Source organism: Rana temporaria, chromosome 3 (assembly GCF_905171775.1).
Source record: "Rana temporaria chromosome 3, aRanTem1.1, whole genome shotgun sequence".
NCBI classification, from domain to species: domain Eukaryota; kingdom Metazoa; phylum Chordata; class Amphibia; order Anura; family Ranidae; genus Rana; species Rana temporaria.
In genome coordinates, this window is record NC_053491.1 from 451,630,899 (window position 1) to 451,652,211 (window position 21,313).

The following is a 21,313-nucleotide window of genomic DNA, read 5'->3' on the forward strand; positions in this document are numbered from 1 at the left end:
GGGACACATGGGGAGGAGAGAGAGACGGGGGGATATTGTTCCAAATCAGGGACAGTCCCTTGAAATCAGGGCCAGTTGGGCACTATGATAACACAGTGCCAAAAAGCAAAAAAATGGCCTGGTCATGAGGGGGGGGTAAATCTTCTGGAAGGCAAGTGGTTAAAGTAGAGCTGCAGGCAATTTTTCTTTCATTTTTAGATAGAGTAAGGGAGGGTTACAACCCCTGTCATTTTTTTTTTTTTTTTGCCATCTGTTTCCCATTGTGGAGATTTTACTTTCACTTCCTGTCCCATAGCCAAAACAGGAAATGCGAAGAAATCCCTGCAAATTAAGGGAATCCCTTGGGTCTGCCCGGATCACCAGAACTAGTGTCCCCTTTGGAAAATGTCCCCTCTATTCTTGTTCTGGAGACACAAATTTGGGCTTTTCTTTTACTTTTACTTTCAATAATAATGGTAAACCAATAGAGAGGGTGAATCTCTTTTTAACGGGGGGAAACAGACAACAATAGAAATCTAATAGGTGCTATTGATTCATCTCCACTCTATCCAAAACTAAAAAAAGTTTTGCCTTTGGTTATACTAAAGGGATAGTCAAGTCTGTTTTTTGCCATTAAAATAACAAACCTGTCATATTTACCTGCTCTATGCAGTGGATTTTCACAGGGCAGCCCAGATCCTCCTCTTCTCGGGTCCAGGGGGGCCCGTCAATTAAGGGCGCACTGGCGCCACCTCCCTGTCCATCGCCGCCTCCCCTATCCATGCATCAGGCCCCTTTCAGGACAACGGACCATGAATTCCAATGCAGGGGGGCGGGGCTGTTTTTTTTAAACACTGATAAGAGCCAGAGGCCCACCCAGGTGTGTTACAACAATGAATCAAAATTCACTATTGTAACACTAATCCTCCTCACAGCCAATCATGAAGCGGGTTTTGACACCGGTCATTCTATTAGCTGAAAGGACAGGCGATCCTATTGGATGCCTAGGAGGAGAGGACCTGGAAGCCACCATGGAGGAGAGGACATGAGCAGCTGCACAACGCTGCCTGCCACCCGCCACAATGGGGTAAGTGCCGGACCGACTGGCAAACAGCAGGGGGGTGGGTGCCGCTCAGGGGGATGTGTGGTTGGGCCCCTCTTTGGCTCTCCTGGCCCCTCTCTCCTGTTGAGTGCCCCCACAGTAAACAACATGCTATGGGGTCACTCAAGCCGAGCCACAGCTCCCTGTGTCAATTCAGACAAGGAGCTGCAACCCAGCCCTGCACTGCTGTCTCAGTATGTAAGTATGAGGGGGGCTGTTGCACACAGAAGTTTTTTTATCTCAATGCATAAAATGCATTAAGAAAAAAAAAACTTCTGCCTTTACAACCCCTTTAAGCTGACCATAAACGGTGCAATTTTCTGTCCTGCAACCATGGGTTCGTGTTGATGGGGTAATCCCTCCTGCTGAGCTATTGTATTCTCCTGGTGGGAGGGGGGCAGCCATCCCTGCAGGGAAAACACACAGTGATAATTGGTAGAGGCTATAGCCGCTGGCAATAATCACATGAGCAACTTGGGTACAATTAGCATGCCCATACATTGTTGGAATCTCGGCCGATCCCTGCTGAACCGGCTGAGATTGGAACTCATTTTTCTATCTTCCAAGCTAATTTCTCCTCCCCTATGCTGCCAATATCCTGCACATGCATGGATGTACATTAGATCTCTGCCAGCTCCCAACACATCTGTGCATGCCCAGGGGACTCCTACACATACCGTACACGCCACTGGTTTATGGCATCTGAGACCTTGTAACACCAGTGATCAGGAAGGAATTTATTTAATGAACTGAAAACTCCACGCTAAGGTATTCTAATTATTATTTACAGCTTCCAGCACTGTAATTACCACCCCACCGGAGGTAATGTGATATTATAATATAAAATAGTGCAACACCTAATACTATGACCTATTTATTAAAGGGTCAGGGTATTATACAAAGTGCTTTATGTGTACCAAACTGAAACCCACTTGTGTGCAAATGTTCAATCTCCGTAGACAATGGCCCGGATTCTCAAAAGGGATACTCCGGCGTATCTCCTGATATGCTGTCGTATCTCTGAGTCCGGCCGTCGTATCTATGCACCTGATTCATAGAATCAGTTACGCATAGATAAGCATTAGATCCGACAGGCGTAAGGCTCTTACGCTGTCGGATCTTAAATGCAATTTTATTTTTTGCCGCTAAGTGTCGCCGACGTAGTTTTCCCCGTCGAGTATGCAAATGAGCAATTACAGGCAAGTTCTTTGTGAATAAAGCACTTGCCTGTAAAACTTGCGGCGGTGTAACGTAAATGACATACGTTACGCCGCCGCAGTTTTACGCCCATCTACGAGAATCTGGGCCAATATCTCCTATAACAATTATGCAATTCATGTGATAAAACCTTAATTATGCGATCAATTACCATATAATAAATGTGAACAAGTAAAGAAAGCCTTATATAATAGTGTTGAGCAGAATATGCCATATTCGATTTCGCGATATATCTCGAATATATATTCGAATATTCGAGATATATTCGCTAAATTCGAATATTCGTGATATTTTATCGAAATTAAATGATTGCGATTTTTCGCTATTGCGAATGCGAAAATAATTGCGATTTTTTGATAACTGCGGTAGGAGCACTCTGATTGGCTCAGAATATTCGTGATATTTTATCGAAATATCGCAACATGCGAATGCGATATTTATTGCGCAATTTCGAGAAATGCTGGAGGAGCGCTCTGATTGGCTCAGAATATTCGTGATATTTTATCGAAATATCGCAACATGCGAATGCGATATTTACTGCGCAATTTCGACAAATGCTGTAGGAGCGCTCTGATTGGCTCAGAATATTCGTGATATTTTACAATACAAAATAATTGCGAATATTCGGCAAATGCGGAAGGAGCACTCTGATTGGCTCAGAATATTCTTGATATTTTACAATACAAAATAATTGCGAATATTCGGCAAATGCGGAAGGAGCACTCTGATTGGCTCAGAATATTCTTGATATTTTACAATACAAAATAATTGCGAATATTCTGCAAATGCAGAAGGAGCACTCTGATTGGCTCAGAATATTCTTGATATTTTACAATACAAAATAATTGCGAATATTCGGCAAATGCAGAAGGAGCACTCTGATTGGCTCAGAATATTCTTGATATTTTACAATAGAAAATAAAAAGTGTTTTGCATTGGTGGTGATTCTTTACTCTATCCATCTGTCACAGCCGTTTGTCAATCAAACACCTTGAAGATTGAACACGTTCATGCTGCATGCTTTGGACTTTTTTTCACTTCACATATCAAAGACATTTTTATGAAAGATTATTTTTCTATTATTGGGACTATATTTCTTTATATATTTGTTTCACTGTGTATTTCACAAGTTATTTGCGCTTGCTTATTTTATAATTTGCCCACATGTCTTGTCACTAGACATATTTTTTATTCTTGTAGAGCGACTCCATTTTCTGTCTTGTATTAATTTATGTTGTATAACATTTTTGAGTTGCTGCTGTATTCTCCCCTTTTTTTAAGGTATGCGCAATTTTTTCCTTCTTACAAAAAAAAAAATAATATCAAACATACAAATATTCATAACAGAAACCTACACAAAGCCCCCCCCTTTTGCATCAGAGACAATCAGAGTTCTCCTACCACAGTTATCGAAAATTCGCAATCATTTTCGCATTCGCAATAGCGAAAAATCGCAATTTTTTTTTTTCAATTTGGCAACATAAAAGGATCGCCTCAGCTTAGCTACTCGGCCCAGGGTCTCTAATCATACCAGCAATGCTTTTAGACGTCGATAGGATGTGATCTGTTTTAAAAATCAAATTGAAAAAATGCGAATATTCGGAATTGCGAATATTCACCGCGAAATTCGAAATATAGCGCGATTTCTCGAATATGCTATATTCGAGTCGAATATTCGCAATGCGAATATTCGTGAGCAACACTATTATATAAGGGTCTTCTAGAATAGAGTTAGACTGATTGCATCATTCAGAGGTTACATGCACTGGCCACTGTATTTCAGCACAAGTGGGTTTATACATAGTGGCCCGGATTCACAAAGCACTTGCGCCGACGTATCTCAAGATACGCCGACGTAAGTACAAATGTGCGCCGTCGTATCTATGCGCCGACCCACATACTAAGATACGCCTAAAAATAGGCTTCCTACGACCGACTTAACTTGCCTACGCCGTCGTATCGTGGGTGCATATTTACGCTGGGCGCATTTGCCGCTCCCATTGATTTTCTATGCACATATGCAAATGAGGGAGATACGCCGATTCACGAACGTACCTGCGCCCGGCGCATAATATACGTGGTTTTCGTAAGTCGTACGTCCGGTGTAAAGTTTTTCCCCATATATGAGGCGCAACCCATACAAAGGTATGGACCAGGGAACACAAGCCGTCGTATTTTACGTAATTTACGTTGGACGTGAATATGGCTGGGCGTAGGTTACATTCACGCCGTAGGCAGTGATCCGTCGTATCTTAGGCAGTTGTTCCGACGTGATTCTGAGCATGCGCAGAAGGATGCGTCCACGTCCCGGCACATGCGCAGTTGGCGATTCGTATCTGTCTGTCGCTCGGCCCATCATTTGCATGGGGTCACGCCTCATTAGCATGGCTCACGCCCACTTCCACTTACGCCGACTTACTGCTTGGAAACCCAGCGCAGATTTGGCAGCACGGGCTTTGTGAATCCAGTGCTTACCTCTATGCGCTGCGTCGGCGTAGCGTAAAGAAGATACGCTACGGCGGCATAAATATGCACCGCTGTTTGTGAATCCAGGCCATATTGTTTATCCACTTCAACCCCGAAAGATTTGGCTGCTCAATGACCAGGCCATCCGGATTCAATTTTTCTTTGTAACCCATTTGCATATTGAGTCAACACTCGTACCTGACGGGGAGGAGAATTTGTGACTCAGATACCTGGAGCTGGTTCTTTCTCTTTTTCTGTAAGGCCGTCTCCTCACTGCCTATCAAAAGGCCTCTCAAATCGTGGATTGATTTTCAGAGGCTTGTCAGTCGTTTCTGCACGTGTAAATAAGCCCTAAAGGTATCATTAGTGTGGCTTTGCTCATTATCCAAAAATGAGGAAAGAGCCCAAATTTTTGGAACGTGTGATGGAAATGAGACATGCAAATCTCCTATTTTAAGGCTATTATCTACAGACTTACCTGGAGGCCAGTTAGGCACACCACAATCCAGTAGCCAAACATTCTATTTTTTAATAAGCAATTAGTGTATTAACATATACAGTGCCAAAGAGCAATTTCTGGTGTATGGAAGAGGCAGCCTATGGGTTTACGCTTGACAAAAAGAATATCAATTTCCTGGACAGACCCAATAACCAATCAGTGCCGCAAAAGAATGTGGCCAATGTTAATTGGAGGATGTCAGAGAGGACCTACAGACATAAGATTATTGCAGAATCTGACCTTAAGTGCCGGAATCAAGAGAAAGAGCATTTTCGACCTTCTTTAGTCACCTTCGGTGGAATGGGCAGGTTTCTTTGGGAGAGGATGTTGGCACAAAATGACACCTTGGAAAATCAGATTAAACTAAACTTGTTTTTACATCTTTGTGAAGAACATGTATACTAGAATGATACCACCGAGCATAGTTGTGTTGTAACACTAAAGCTTTATTGTGAAAAATGCAAATACAAAGGACGTGTTGACAGGAATAAAACTTGGCACTTTCCCATCAATGCAAACAAGATGCCGAACATTTATTGACCATGAGAGCTTTGACTGTGGAGTGCCCTGTTTGCTTCAGAGTAAAGAGGATTTAAAGGAAAATCCCTACTTGTTTGGGTTCCTAATTATTGTTCACTTAGTCCTCCCCCTCCTTTTAAGTTTGCTTGGGACAAATGTCTGTGCTTACAGGCATACAATGGCACTGCTGGGGAAACTAAGATAATCCTGGAGACTGCCCTCGCTAAGCATTTGATACATTGGCTTCAATAATTCTTAAATCAATTGCTTGATACAAGAATAGAGATTCTGATAATAATTCTAATACTGTTCTGGCATCTATTTACAGCATGTTTGTTTCGGGTCTGTGATTCATAAGTATCAATGCCAGGAAACTATATATATATTTTTTAAATCAATACATTTACAACACCAACCTGAGAAAGGTAAAATAAGCTACAAACACGCCATTCAATAGGTAAAATAATCACCCCCCCCCCCCAGTAGTGTATTTAGGTTTTGTGATGCCCTAGGTCTGACAAAACTTGTGCACCCTATAATTTAAATATGACACACCCCTTCCTGTCAATGCCACACCCCTTTCTGTTTAAGACCCACCCTGAAATTTTCGAGTGAGGACACTAGTTCTTAGGGTTGGGGGGGCATTGGATTCCCTTAATTTGCATAGATTTCCTCTCACTTCTTGTTTGGCTATGGGGCAGGAAGTGAAGGGAAATCTCTGCAATGGGACAGGGATGGTAAAAAATAAAATGACAGGGGCTATAACCTTCCCTTACTCTATCCAAAATGGAAAAAAAAGTGTTTCCTATAGTTCTACTTTCAGAACAAATTTTTGATAATTTTATGGAGAGGACTAAGAAGATATAATCATGCCAATGGTGCAGCAGAAAACATATAGCACAGTGAGGAAGGTTTACGGTCCAGGATGATAGGACAGTCAAAATTAGAAGCAGCTTGCGTTACACTAACAGTGTAGCGCAAGCCGGCGGGGACTCTTTCCATGCTGCCCCCCTGCAAAGTTCTGCCCTAGGCTTGGGCCTTGTTAGCCTAGGCCAGGAAACAGCATTGCCCCCCCCCCCCAAAAAAAAAAAATACAGACCTTTTGATAGTAAATAAGAAAGCTATAAAGGCTTGGGAGGACACCTCTCTGCCAGGAATGAGGGAGGGAGGAAGGAAAAGGTGGGGGAGGGAGGGTGGGGCAAGAAGTAGAAAAAAATGGGGAGGGAATGAAAGGGAGGAGTAAAGTAATAACAACCAGTCAACTATGCACTACATAGCAAGAATTTGGTAACCACACAGGGAACTATACTGCCTTAGATATATTCGTCATCATATCTGAATCGTACAGTTGGAGTTAAAGTGGTGGTTCACCCTCATTACCAACATTTTAGCATTAAATTAGGCATAGTAGCGCGAGCTACAGTATGCCTGTATTTATTTTTTTAGCCCCGTACTCACTGTGCAATCGTATAGAAAAGATTCCGACTCCCCCCCCACTGTCACCTGCTACATAGTTTTCCAAACACCAGAGATCCAAATTGGAGGGAGACTGCACAGGCGCACTAGTGCTGAATCACTAAGCTCCAACCACCTGCCAGCGCTATAGAAAGGCATTCCAGAGCAACACTTCCGCATGGGAGAGCCTATGTGGAACTGGAAGGCATTTATTAGAACAAAGACAGGGGTTTGTGTGCGGGGGTGCAGAGAAGGCCCTGGGCCAGGGGGTGAGCAGAGGAGGCCTTGAATCGGAGGAGTGCGAGGTAGGCCCTGGACTGGGGGGTGCAGTGGAGACCCTGGGCTGGGGGGGCAGAGGAGGCCCTTAACTTGAAAATTGGGCTTGGTGTGGCAAAGGACCTGGATTAGGAAAGTAGGGTTCAGAGGGTACCCGGATCTGTGCACCCACTTCTATAGGTGAAGCTCTCTGTTGGATGCAGATGCAGCAAAAAGTGGCTCAGCATACAGTACATGACTTGTCTCAGTGCTTGTCTAAATCAGCCCTTAGGGCAATTTATCATAACTAGAGCACAGAGAATCTAGAGTAGCTGTGCATGGCAACCAATCAGCTCATAGCTTTTGTTTTCAAAGCAGATTCTGACTGCACCAGTTTTGATAATTCCCCTCACTGTGTTTTACATTTCTTACTCCTGACTACTGCAATCTAAGTACAGCACATTCTTTGTTAAAGTGGTTGTAAAGGCACAACATTCTATGCATGAAGGTAAAAAACCTTCTGTTTGCAGCAGGTGTCCAGCCCCACCTAATACTATATATTGGTCACTTTTACCGCCCCCCCCCTCCCCACCCAGGCCAATTTTCAGCTTTGAATGACAATTGCATGGTCGTGCAACACTGTACCCAAGCTAATTGTGGTGGTATTTAACCACTTGACAACTGGGCACTTAAACACCCTTAATAACCAGACCAATTTTCAGCTTTCGGTGCTCTCACATTTTGAATGACAATAACTCAGTCATACAACACTGTAACCAAATGAAATTTTTGTCCTTTTTTTCCCACAAATAGAGCTTTCTTTTGGTGGTATTTGATCACCTCTGCGGTTTTTATTTTTTCCGCTATAAATGAAAAAAGAAAGAAAATTTTGTAAAAAAAATGAATTTTTCTTCATTTCTATTATAACATTTTGCAAAAAAGTAATTTTTTCATAAATTTGGCCTAAAATGTATACTGCTACATATCTTTGGTAAAAAAAAAAAAAAAAATGGGTTATTATTTAGTCTGGGTGAAAGATATAGGGTCTACAAGCTATGGTACCAATTACTGAAAATTGATCAATTTGATCACACCTGAAGTACTGACGGCCTCTTTCGTTTCTTGAGACCCTAACATGCCAGAAAAGTACAAATACCCCCCAAATGACCCCTTTTTGGAAAGAAGACATTCCAAGGTATTTAGAAAGAGGCCTGGTGAGTTTTTAGAAGTTGTAATTTTTTCCCACAATTCTTTGCAAAATCAAGATTTTTTTTTTTTTCACAAAATGTTCATATTCGCCGGTTATTTCTCACACACAGCATATGCATAACACTAATTACACCCCAAAACACATTCTGCTATTCCTCCCGAGTATGCCGATACCAAATGTGTGAGACTTTTACACAGCGTGGCCACATACAGAGGCCCGACATGCAGGGAGCACCATCAGGCGTTCTGGAACACCCAGACCAATTCTGACATTCCTCTCCTACATGGAAAAATCACCATTTATTTGCTAGAAAATTACATAGAACCCCAAAACATTATATATGCTTTTTTAGCAAAAACCCTACAGAATACAATGGCAGTCGTTGCAACTTTTTATCGCGCACGTTATTTTCGCAGCAATTGTTCGAATGCGTTTTTTTGGAAATAAAACGGTTTTGTGCTTTTAAAAAAAAAAAACATTAAAGTTAGCCCAATATTTTTGCATAATATGAAAGATGAAGTTACGCCGAGTCAATAGATACCCAACATGTCACCCTTCAATATTGCACACGCTTGTGGAATGGCGCCAAACTTCGCTACTTAAAAATCCCCATAGGCGACGCTTTAAATATTTTTACTGGTTACATCTTTTTAGTTGGAGAAGAGCTCTAGGGCCAAAAGTATTGCTCTTGCTCCAACGTTCGCAGCGATACCTCACATGTGTGGTTTGAACACCGTTTTCATATGTGGGCGGGACTTACGTGTGCGGTCGCTTCTGTATACGAGCACGCAGGAACAGGGGCGCTTTAAAAAAAAAAATTATTTTTATTGTTCATTTCACTTTATTTATTTTAGTTTGATAAGTTTTTCCCCAAAAATAAATGTTTTGATCACTTTTATTCCTATTACAAGGAATGTAAACATCCCTTGTAATAGGAATATAGCATGACAGGTCCTCTTTACAGTGAGATGTGGGGTCAATAAGACCCCACATCTCACCTCTAGGCTGGGAAGCCTAAAAAAAAATAAAAAAAAATAAAACGATCCTGGTTTCGATCGTAGCGGTGAGTCAGAAGAGGCACCGGAGGGAGAAGGGAGGGGAGACGTCCCCTTTCGCCTCCCGTAAGAACAATCAAGAGGCGGAACAGCCGACATGATTGTTCTTATGGTGTAGGGAATCGCCGGCTGAAAAAAATGATATCTGAATGATGCCTGTAGCTGCAGGCATCATTCAGATATCCCTGCACAAAGTCAAGGACGTCATGACGGCCGGCGGGCGGGAAGTGGTTAAAACGCATTTTTTTCCCAGAGTATTTTCTGGGTACTGCAGAGTATTAACCGGGGTATTGCAGAGTATTGGTGTTGGGGTATTGCAGAGTATTGGTGTTGGGGAATTGCAGAGTATTGGTGTTGGGGAATTGCAGAGTATTGGTGCGGGGGTATTGCAGAGTATTGGTGCGGGGGTATTGCAGAGTATTGGTGCGGGGGTATTGCAGAGTAATTGCGCAGAGTAATTGTGCAGGGGTATTGCAGAGTATTGCCGGGGAGTAATGCAGAGTATTGCCGGGGAGTAATGCAGAGTATTGCCGGGGAGTAATACAGAGTATTGCGCAGGGGAGTAATGCAGAGTATTGCGCAGGGGGGTATGCAGAGTATTGAGCAGGGGGGGTATGCAGAGTATTGCGCAGGGGGTGGTATGCAGAGTATTGCGCAGGGGGGTATGCAGAGTATTGCGCAGGGGGGTATGCAGAGTATTGCGCAGGGGGGTATGCAGAGTATTTCGCAGGGGGGTATGCAGAGTATTGCGCAGGGGGGTATGCAGAGTATTGCGAAGGGGGGTATGCAGAGTATTGCGCAGGGGAGGTATGCAGAGTATTTCGTAGGGGGGTATGCAGAGTATTGCGCAGGGGGGTATGCAGAGTATTGCGCAGGGGGGTATGCAGAGTATTGTGCAGGGGGGGGGTATGCAGAGTATTTCGCGGGGGGGGTATGCAGAGTATTTCGCAGGGGGGTATGCAGAGTATTGCGCAGGGGGGTATGCAGAGTATTGCGAAGGGGGGTATGCAGAGTATTGCGCAGGGGAGGTATGCAGAGTATTTTGCAGGGGGGTATGCAGAGTATTGCGCAGGGGGGTATGCAGAGTATTGCGAAGGGGGGTATGCAGAGTATTGCGCAGGGGAGGTATGCAGAGTATTTCGTAGGGGGGTATGCAGAGTATTGCGCAGGGGGGTATGCAGAGTATTGCGCAGGGGGGTATGCAGAGTATTGCGCAGGGGGGTATGCAGAGTATTGCGCAGGGGGGGTATGCAGAGTATTTCGCGGGGGGGGGGGGTATGCAGAGTATTTCGCAGGGGGGGTATGCAGAGTATTTCGCAGGGGGGTATGCAGAGTATTGCGCAGGGGGGTATGCAGAGTATTGCGAAGGGGGGTATGCAGAGTATTGCGCAGGGGAGGTATGCAGAGTATTTTGCAGGGGGGTATGCAGAGTATTGCGCAGGGGGGTATGCAGAGTATTGCACAGGGGGGGGTATGCAGAGTATTTCGCAGGGGGGGTATGCAGAGTATTTCGCAGGGGGGGGTATGTAGAGTATTTTGCAGGGGGGGGTATGCAGAGTATTGCGCAGGGGGGTATGCAGAGTATTGCGCAGGGGGGTATGCAGAGTATTGCGCAGGGGGGTATGCAGAGTATTGCGCAGGGGGGTATGCAGAGTATTGCCGGGGGTATGCAGAGTATTGCGCAGGGGGGGTATTGCAGAGTATTGTAAGGGGGGTATTGCAGAGTATTGCAGAGTGTATTGCACAGTATTGCAGGGGGTTTCAGGGATGGCTGAGCAGGGATGGATGGATCTGTGACTGCAATAGTCACAGATCCATCCACAGCGCTGCTGACACCCGCGCTCCCCCCTCTCACACTGTACCGCTCGGTACAGAGAGAGGAGGGAGGAACCGGCGTCATCAAAAGACACCGGTTTGTTTACATGTGATCGCTCCGTCATTGGACGGAGCGATCACATGGTAAACGGCCGCTATCAGCGGCCGTTTACCGCGATTCGTGATCGGCCGGGTCCTCTGGACCCGGCGGTCACGGATGTTCCCGTGTGCGCGCCCCAGGGGACGCGCGGGAGAGAGACTCTGGGAGGACGTACATTGACGCCCTCCTAGAGTTAACCACCCGCCCTGTAGACGTATATTGTCTATGGGGCGGTTACCAAGTGGTTAATCACTACTGGGTTTTTTATTTTTTGCTAAATAAACATAAAAAGACTTTGTAAAAAAAATAACTTTTTTTTTCTGCTATAACATTTTGCAAATAAATAATTGTTCTTCAAAAATGTAGCCCCAAAATGTATTCTGCTGCATTTCTTTGATGAAAATAGCCCAAATCAGTGTATATTATTTAGTCTTTAGGAAAGTAGTTAAATAGTCCACAAATGATGTTATATAATATATAAGGTTCCTTTAAGCTAGTGCATTGTTGGTTCACTTACCTTTCCCTTCAATTTCCCTTCTAAATGTTTTTTTTCTTTGTCTGAATTTCTCACTTTCATTGACGGGCCCAAGGAAAAATTGCCATATTGATAAATCAGTTTGTAACTACATAATGAGGTGCACAGATGGAGATGTGATTCATTAGTCACAATTGCCCAGCGCTTTAACCTGCTAGCCAGAAATGGTGACCTATTACATCTGATTTTTATATTCTTCAAAGACAGGGGTATTTGTTACCAGGGCCGAAACAAGGGGAGGGGGGCACATGCCATGGGTGACCCATCTAGGGGGGTGCCGTCCGGGTTTTTGTCACCTCCACCCTCACTGGAAAGAGCTGCTCTAAGGGTGTCACTGTCACCTGCTACATAGTTTTCCAAACACCAGAGATCCAAATTGGAGGGAGACTGCACAGGCGCACTAGCGCTGAATCACTAAGCTCCAACCACCTGCCAGCGCTATAGAAAGGCATTCCAGAGCAACACTTCAGCATGGGAGAGCCTACGTGGAACTGGAAGGCATTTATTAGAACAAAGACAGGGGTTTGTGTGCGGGGGTGCAGAGAAGGCCCTGGGCCAGGGGTTGAGCAGAGGAGGCCTTGAATCGGAGGAGTGCGAGGTAGGCCCTGGACTGGGGGGTGCAGTGGAGACCCTGGGCTGGGGGGGCAGAGGAGGCCCTTGACTTGAAAATTGGGCTTGGTGTGGCAAAGGACCTGGATTAGGAAGGTAGGGTTCAGAGGGGACCCGGATCTGTGCACCCACTTCTATAGGTGAAGCTCTCTGTTGGATGCAGATGCAGCAAAAAGTGGCTCAGCATACAGTACATGACTTGTCTCAGTGCTTGTCTAAATCAGCCCTTAGGGCAATTTATCATAACTAGAGCACAGAGAATCTAGAGTAGCTGTGCATGGCAACCAATCAGCTCATAGCTTTCGTTTTCAAAGCAGATTCTGACTGCACCAGTTTTGATAATTCCCCTCACTGTGTTTTACATTTCTTACTCCTGACTACTGCAATCTAAGTACAGCACATTCTTTGTTAAAGTGGTTGTAAAGGCACAACATTCTATGCATGAAGGTAAAAAACCTTCTGTTTGCAGCAGGTGTCCAGCCCCACCTAATACTTACCTTAACCTCTTCTCGATCCAACAATGTCCATGAGAGCCTTGGCTATCCAAAGTCTCACACTCCTGATTGGCTTTTTGTCAATCACAGTCAGTTAGCCAATCAGAAGTCAAAATGGGTGGCAGTGCGCCTGCTTGAATGCCCCCATAACAAGCTGGTTGTTGTGGGGTCACCTGGAAGGAGGGAGGGGCCAGGGATGCCAACGAGGGACCTGAGAAGATGACGCTGCTCTGTGCAAAACCACTGCACAGAGGAGGTAAGTATGACATGTTTGTTATAAAAAAAACAAGACTTTAATATAATTTTAAGGTAAGCTGGTAAAGATGAGCCGAACACCCCCCCCCCCTGTTCGGTTCGCACAGGGAAATCGTCGGAAACCCCTGTTGCGTCAGAGGAGGGCAGGATAACCCGTCCACATCACGGGTGGCCCTGCCCTTGGTTATTTAAGGCCCTGTACTCACGACCAAACATGTCTGCTGAAACTGGTCCGCAGACCAGTTTCAGCAGACATGTTTGGCCGTGTGTTGGCCCGAGCGGACCATTTTCGGGTGGATCGGACAGGTTTCCAGTGGACAACTGTTTCCTGGCATTGCTTTAAAACAGTCCCCTGGAAACCTGTCCGCCCGGACATGTACGGTCGTCTGTACAGACCTACCGTACATGTCCTGCCGCCCGCCATCCCTCGCATGCGTCGAATGACTTCGACGCATGCGTGGAAGCATTTTAAAGGCGGGCCGCCCACGTCGCCGCGTCTTGTCGCGGCGACACCGCTTCATCGACGCGGCGACACCGCGGACACACCCCGCGTATTGTTTACGCGCGGACTTCTGTTCGATGGTGTGTATAGCCATCGAACAGAAGTCCCCGGGCAGTCCCCGGCCAGACATGTCCGATGGAAACGGTCTGCAGACTGTTTTCATCGGACATGTCCTGCCGTGAGTACAAGGCCTAAGAGTTTAAGGACCCAGGTCCCCAAACACTTTTTATCACAATAACTTGCATATTAACCTTTAAAATTAGCACTTTTGATTTCTCACGTTCGTGTCCCATATTTAACTGTGTTTGCATGTTCGAACACATTTTTTGCCTGTCCGCATGTTCTGCTGCGAACCGAACCGCATCAGTGCCCATCAGTGCTGCCTATCAGTGCCATCTATCAGTGCCCATCAGTACCGCCTATTAGTGCAGCTTCATCAGTGCCTCCTCATCAGTGCCCAATCAGGTTGATCCTACTTCTCATCAGGAGCAATTCAGGGTAAAAATATCTATAAAGAAATAAATGAATGCAAAAGGATCAGATAGTTGGCACGAGGGAAAAAAAGGGAGAGGAGGGACAAGAATTCCCCAACCACTCTTACCTAAGGTAAGCCAAGTCTTCAAAAAGTAGTGTTAAAAGCTGAGGGAGCCATGGGAACAGACATCCCTGGGAGCTGTAGTACCAATCTCCATCAAGGGAGATGAATTGTATGCATTTTTGAGTATTTAGGGATTCTCATCCATGCCTCTTAGGACTGGTGCATACGTGTCAAAGTCCAGTGCATTTTTAATCTGCATTAAAAAACGCATGCACAGTGTTTTTCATGTATTCTAATGGCCCTAGTCCATACCAGTGCAGTTACCAATGCAGTCAACAAAAGATAGAACATGCTGCATTTTGTTTGTATGGAACACATCTGGAACATGGCAAAACACGTCAAAATGCAATGCGTATGTCCTAAACTGAGATGAAAAAAAAGGGGGCAAAAACGCAACAGAGAGCATCAAAAAAGCACCGGAACACAAAAAATGCATCAAAAACTCACGCAGAAATGCATCTGGAACGCAATAATTGTGTAAACTGGCCCTCAGGGGATACTTTGTAGTTAAAGCGGAGCTCCAGCCTAAAGTGGAACTCCCGCTGATCGGAACCCTCCCCCCCTCCGGTGTCACATTTGACACCTTTCAGGGGGGAGGGGTGCAGATACCTGTCTAAAGACAGGTATTTGCACCCACTTTCGGCCACACAGTCTCGGGCAGACTGCGGGCATGACGTCACCCCCCCCCCCCCCCCCCGTTGTGTTCTGGGAACACTCGGCTCCCAGTACACAGCGGGAGCCAATCAGCATGCGTAGCGCGACTCGGGCATGCGCCGTAGGGAACCGGGCAGTGAAGCCGGAGCACTTCACTTCCTGGTTCCCTCACCAAGGATGGCGGGGGGGCAGCAGAGTGACGAGCGATCGCTCGTCCTCTGCTGTGGATGGCGCTGGACTCCAGGACAGGTAAGTGTCCTAATATTAAAAGTCAGCAGCTGCAGTATTTGTAGCTGCTGGCTTTTAATATTTTTTTTCAGACGAAATGAAGAGTTGGGGCGGTGATGTTATTATCTTCTTCTCCTCCAATTAGAAAACACTTTGCACCTACTGAGAAAATACTAAGCATTCTCTAAATGGGGCCTATGCCAATGAGGTGACCGCCTGTGTTGAGTAAGCAGCAGGGCACCCTCTTGACATGGGACCAGGAAGCTAGTGGCAATCACTTTGGTAGTGGTGCCAACTTCATTGATTTCCAGCTTTCAAGGAGGTAAGCTAAGCTAAGGAAAATACACACATTTATTGCTGCAAGCTCGATCGATATAACTATGTGAAAATTGTCATACCTCAACTTCAGCTTTGAGCCTGATTATCTTTGTTTGCGACCTCAACAAAAAGACAGTGGTAACCTTTGCCACTTTGGGGTTTTTGAGAAGCTCATTGTTTGTTTCTGTAATGGTTCAGGACAAAGGTGGAATCCTAAATGTGTCCATGCCTATCAGTTAGTTCTGAAGGACACACAATTCCTGTGTACCTATTGTGTAATGAGTTCAGCATTTACTGGAAATTACAGAGTTTGGAAATGCCTGGGACTCCTCCTGCTGTCTGCATCTCTGCCCTGGGCTCTGTTCACCCCCCGGGCCAGTATAAAAGCAGCTGTCCAGCAGGCAGTACACAGCTGGTGATGATGGGGTGCAGAGCTGTGTGCGTCCTCCTGCTGGCCCTTCTGGCTGGAACCTACGCACAACCGTAAGTACTCAACAACAGGATTACAACGCCTCTAATACTATTAGTGAGCTTATTAACAAATACAATTCAGGTGCAAATATTCTCTGTGGCTGTAAGAGATCAGTTTGTTGTTTGGCAGCCTTTGTCTTCTGTTACATTTGCAATCTGAAATTGAATCATATAAATTCTCTTATTCCAGCGTGAATATAGACATCAATTTATATAGTTTTTTTTTTTTGTTTTTTTTTGTGAACCATGCTAAATAACGCTGACAAGATTGCAATAATGCATCTACTTCTTCTATGATAGTATAAATAACATTTGAAGTTAACCACTTCAATATTGGTCACTTTTACCCCCCCTCCCCACCCAGGCCAATTTTCGGCTTTGAATGACAATTGCACGGTCATGCAACACTGTACCCAAGCTAATTTTGGTGGTATTTAATCACTACTGTTTTTTTTTTTTTTTTGCTAAATAAACATAAAAAGACTTTGTAAAAAAAATAACTTTTTTTTCTGTTATAAAATTTTGCAAATAAATAATTGTTCTTCAAAAATGTAGCCCCAAAATGTATTCTGCTGCATTTCTTTGATGAAAATAGCCCAAATCAGTGTATATTATTTAGTCTTTAGGAAAGTAGTTAAATAGTCCACAAATTATGGTATATAATATATAAGGTTCCTTTAAGCTAGTGCATTGTTGGTTCACTTACCTTTCCCTTCAATTTCCCTTCTAAATGTTTTTTTTTTCTTTGTCTGAATTTCTCACTTCCTGTTCCTCCTCAGTAAGCTTGCCACCATTATCTGAGACATTCTGGCTGGGGGTTAGTCAGTGTGCCTGACATGCCTGCGGGGAGACGCTATGAGCATTGCATTAAATTGCTATAAGTAAGCATTTTACTGAATGAAACTGAATTATTTAGTCTGTTTTGTTGTGGTTATCTGTGATTGGTCAAAGCTAATCAAACATGGTACAGATGGGCTATAGTTAGCCCTGTAGTTGGCCCTGTCTGCCCAATGTGATTAAATTGAGCAATCACAGTTAGCTTGAAAGTAAGCCATCCATTGTGTACAACTATAATGTGATTCGTCATGTCGGTCACATGGTACCAGCAGTGTACCGGTACACTGATCAGTCATTGGATATGTCCCGTGTCCATGGCCGGAGACAGATCGTGCTGCTGTGCAGACCCGTGGTCCCACAATTGGCGCATCTTGACAGGACAACAAATGACATGCAGTCCGGTAACTAAACCACTGTTAGGATGCCATTTTGCTATAGGCCGGTGTGAAGTGGTTAAAGTGTATATATAGTCAAGACTTTATTTTTTTTTAAGGGTCAAGACTCTTGTTAGACGTTTTTGTGGTTTGTGTCCCATTTGGAGAGATTTGCTTTTACTTTTTGACTTGGAGACACAAAAATGCAAAGAAAAATCCCTCCAAAGTGAAGGGAAATTACCTCTAAGTCTGGGTTCACATATATGCAAATTTGATGTGCGTTTCCTCGCATCCAATTTCCCTGTCAGGCGAGTGTGACCGTCTCTCAATGGAGGGAGTTCACACATGTCCAGAGCGGTCAAGGTCCGCATTCAAAAAGGGTCCTAATTCGCACTGGACCCCAGGCACAAAATGGGTTGCAATGGGTTCACATGGGGAGGTTCTGGTCCCCAAGGAATTCCCTTAATTTGCAGGGATTTCCTCTCACTTCCTGTTTAGCTATGGGGCAGGGAAGTGAAGGGAAATCTCTGCAATGAGACACAGATGGTGAAAACAAATCTGACAGGGGATATATCCCTCCCTTGCTCTAACCAAAATTAAAAAATAAGTTTTGCCTATTTTACTTTAAGGTCCCTTTAACACATGCATACCTTTTCTTTCACCAGTTCAGTCATGTTTTTTCAAAGAAAAAAATTTACTTCAGTTTTTTACATCCTCCATCTAAAGTCTTTAACCACATGAGTTCCAGAGGCATTTTTATTATGAAAAATGGACCGTTTGTCAATTTTACATCTGTTCTTCGACTGATCTGTCTTTTAAAAAAAATAGGGCTCTGAAAAAAACGATGATGACGGAAGCAGATGTAAACGAATGTAAATGGGGGATCAAACATTTACATTATTTTTCCATAGAGATGCATTGATATCCATTTTTCATCCGTCAACGGGGGGATGAAACACACCAAATGTTCTGCATGTGTGAAAGGGGCCTTAAAGTGATTGTAATAGTAGAAGGTTTTTTATCTTAATGCATTCTAAAAAAAACTTCTGTTTGCAGCAGCCCCTCTCAGCCCCCTAATACTTACCTGAGCCCATCTCTATCCAAGGATGTTGCAAGAGAGACTTGGCTGCCCCAGACTCTCCCTTCTCATTGGCTGAGACAGCAGCGGAGCACCATTGGCTCCCACTGCTGTTAATCAAAGTCAGTGAATCAATGAGGATAGGGAGGGGGTGGGGCCTAGACGTGGCTCCGTGTCTGAATGGACAGATAGAGCTTTGGCTCGGGTGTCCCCATAGCAAGCTGCTTGCTGTGGGGGCACTTGTCAGGGTGGAGAGCCAAAGAGGGACCAGAGAAGAAGAGGTTTGGGGCTGCTCTATGTAGAACCACTACACTGAGCAGGTAAGTACAGTATAACATGTTTGTTATTTTTAATTCAATCTTATTTTATTCAGAAAAAGGAAACAGAGAAAGACAAATATCGTCTCAAACGTTACATACAGTAAAAAGAAATACATCAACCATAAGCATCGTGTTTGACGTAGTGGAAACATGTCTAAGTTATGTGATAAAAGGGGAAAGAGGGAAAAAAAAAAAAAAAAGAAAGAAAGGGGAATAGGAGCATGTGTGTGTAGACTATTATATGACCGCATGATTGAGCATTCACCCGGTATATGGAGTAATAGGTAGTTGTGTCTACCAACTTCACTTTAGTGAGGGGTTCAACGTTGCATCACACGCGGTATGTTGGGAGAGATTATACACGGATCTGGAAGTAAAATAAGACCCATGGGATCTTACAACGGGTAGATAGCCATGGGCGGGTCGGGGCCACGATACGTTAGCTCTATGAGGTCTTGGGGAAGTATTTGGAGATCAAGAAAAGGACAAGAGGCAGGGGCAGATAAAAAGGAGGGGCAAAGAAATCGGGGACAGGAATCAAGAGACAAGGGTCACTCCATCATGGCTCCAGGGTCACATCGTCCATGCCACGCTCGGCCCAAGATATAAACTCAGAAGAGTATCGGAACATGGACCACGAGGTCCAGGTGAGAGAAAACTGCTCACTCTTACCACCCTCCTCCGCCAACAGACGCTCAAGGTCCCTTATGCGGTCCACTTCCACAGCCCAGTCCCCCAGGGAAGGCATGACTACCGATCTCCAATGACGGGGGATCACCACTCTGGCCGCCGCCAGGAAGTGACGTAGTACATCATTTTTTATGGACTTGAACGTGCCAGGAAGTATAGATAAGAGGGCCATCTCAGGGGAAGGGTGGATCGAGGTCGCCATCAGTTTGCAGTATAGTTCGAAAATCCGCTGCCAGAATCCCTGCACAGGAGGGCAGTCCCACCAGATGTGGAGCATGGTGCCCTGAGATTTAAGACACCGCCAGCAGGTATCCGGCGCTGCCGAATTGAAATGATGGATAATTGTCGGGCATCTGTACCATCTCGTTAGCAACTTGAACCCCTTCTCTTGGTTCTTAGTGGCCAAGGATAGTTTGTGTGTCAGGACAAAACACTTCTTCCAGTCAATAAGGGAGATAGAGTGGCGAAGGTCCGTTTCCCAGGCCGCTGTAAACGGCGGGGGGTCAGGGGAGAAGATATTAAGCAACAGGGAGTAGAGCTGGGATACCACATGTGTTGGTGGATCTGCCTGCAGAAGCAGTGCCTCAAACTCCGTTGGTTCAGCAAGGATGCCCGGAATGGATGGGAAAGTCCGAATGTAAGAAATAACTTGTTGCCTCAGAAGCCATTGCATGGGGTGTCGGGAGGTCGGGTCAGTCGAGGTATCAGTCCTCAAGGTGGGGTCTGCACGAAGGACCTGGGCAAGTCTCCCATGGTCCTCCTTTCGCCACGGTCCGAGTCTTGTTACGGACATGGCCGGCGGAAAGGCCGGGGTCCCGAAGAAGGGAGTCATGGGCCCCATGTGGTTCGACAAGGCCCTCCTGGATCGTAGGCGATCCCAAATCCGGAGTGTTTGAAGGGTAAGGTCGCCGAAAGGGCCCGAACTCCCCCGAACCGTGGGAGAGGTCCACGGGAGAGCGGAGAGTTCAACAGGGTTCATGTGGCTTTCCAACTGAACCCAGAGCTTGGTTGATGAGTGATGGAACCAGTCCAGTATACGAGTGAGCACCGCAGCCTTATGGTACAAGGAGGCATCTGGGGCTCCAGCTCCCCCCCTAACCTTCGGAAGAGATAATGTTTCATATCGTATCCTGGGACGGGCAGCATTCCAAATGAATTTGGAGAACATCCGGCGCAACTTCTTGAAGTACGAATTAGGGATATGAATAGGGATGGTTTGGAACAAATACAGGAACCTGGGGAGAACATCCATTTTCAGGGCATTCACTCTACCTAGCCATGAGAGCCGTTTGGACGCATAGGTGGTTAAATCTGCTTGGGTCCTAAGAAGCAGGGGGGTAAAATTCAGAGAAAAGAGTTGGGATGGGTCCGTCGGAATTTGAATTCCGAGGTACTTGATGGAGGTAGAGCCAGTTTTGAATGAAAAGTCATTTGATAGTCTCCGTAGGTCTGACTTGGACAAAGATATGTTGAGGATTTCCGATTTAGTGTAGTTTACCTTAAAATTACTAACTGCTCCGAATTTCTGAAACTCCTGAAGCACTGAGGGCAAGGATGCACGTGGGTGCGTCACGAACAGGAGCAGATCATCCGCGAAAAGGGCGAGTTTGGTATGGGTGGGCCCGACTGTAATACCCTGTATCGAGGGATTATTGCGTATAGCAATGGCTAGATGTT

General features: G+C 45.2%; 1 protein-coding gene across 1 annotated transcript in view; it reads left to right on the plus strand.

The window, feature by feature from the left end:
• Positions 1-16,167: 16,167 nt before the first annotated feature.
• Positions 16,168-21,313, plus strand: part of LOC120933436 (venom factor-like) — a 120,540-nt gene continuing 115,394 nt past the window's right edge. The window contains exon 1 of the mRNA XM_040346653.1: positions 16,168-16,349. Within this exon, the coding sequence (XP_040202587.1) occupies positions 16,183-16,349 (167 nt within the window). The 5' untranslated portion in view covers positions 16,168-16,182. The remainder of the gene's footprint in view (positions 16,350-21,313) is intronic.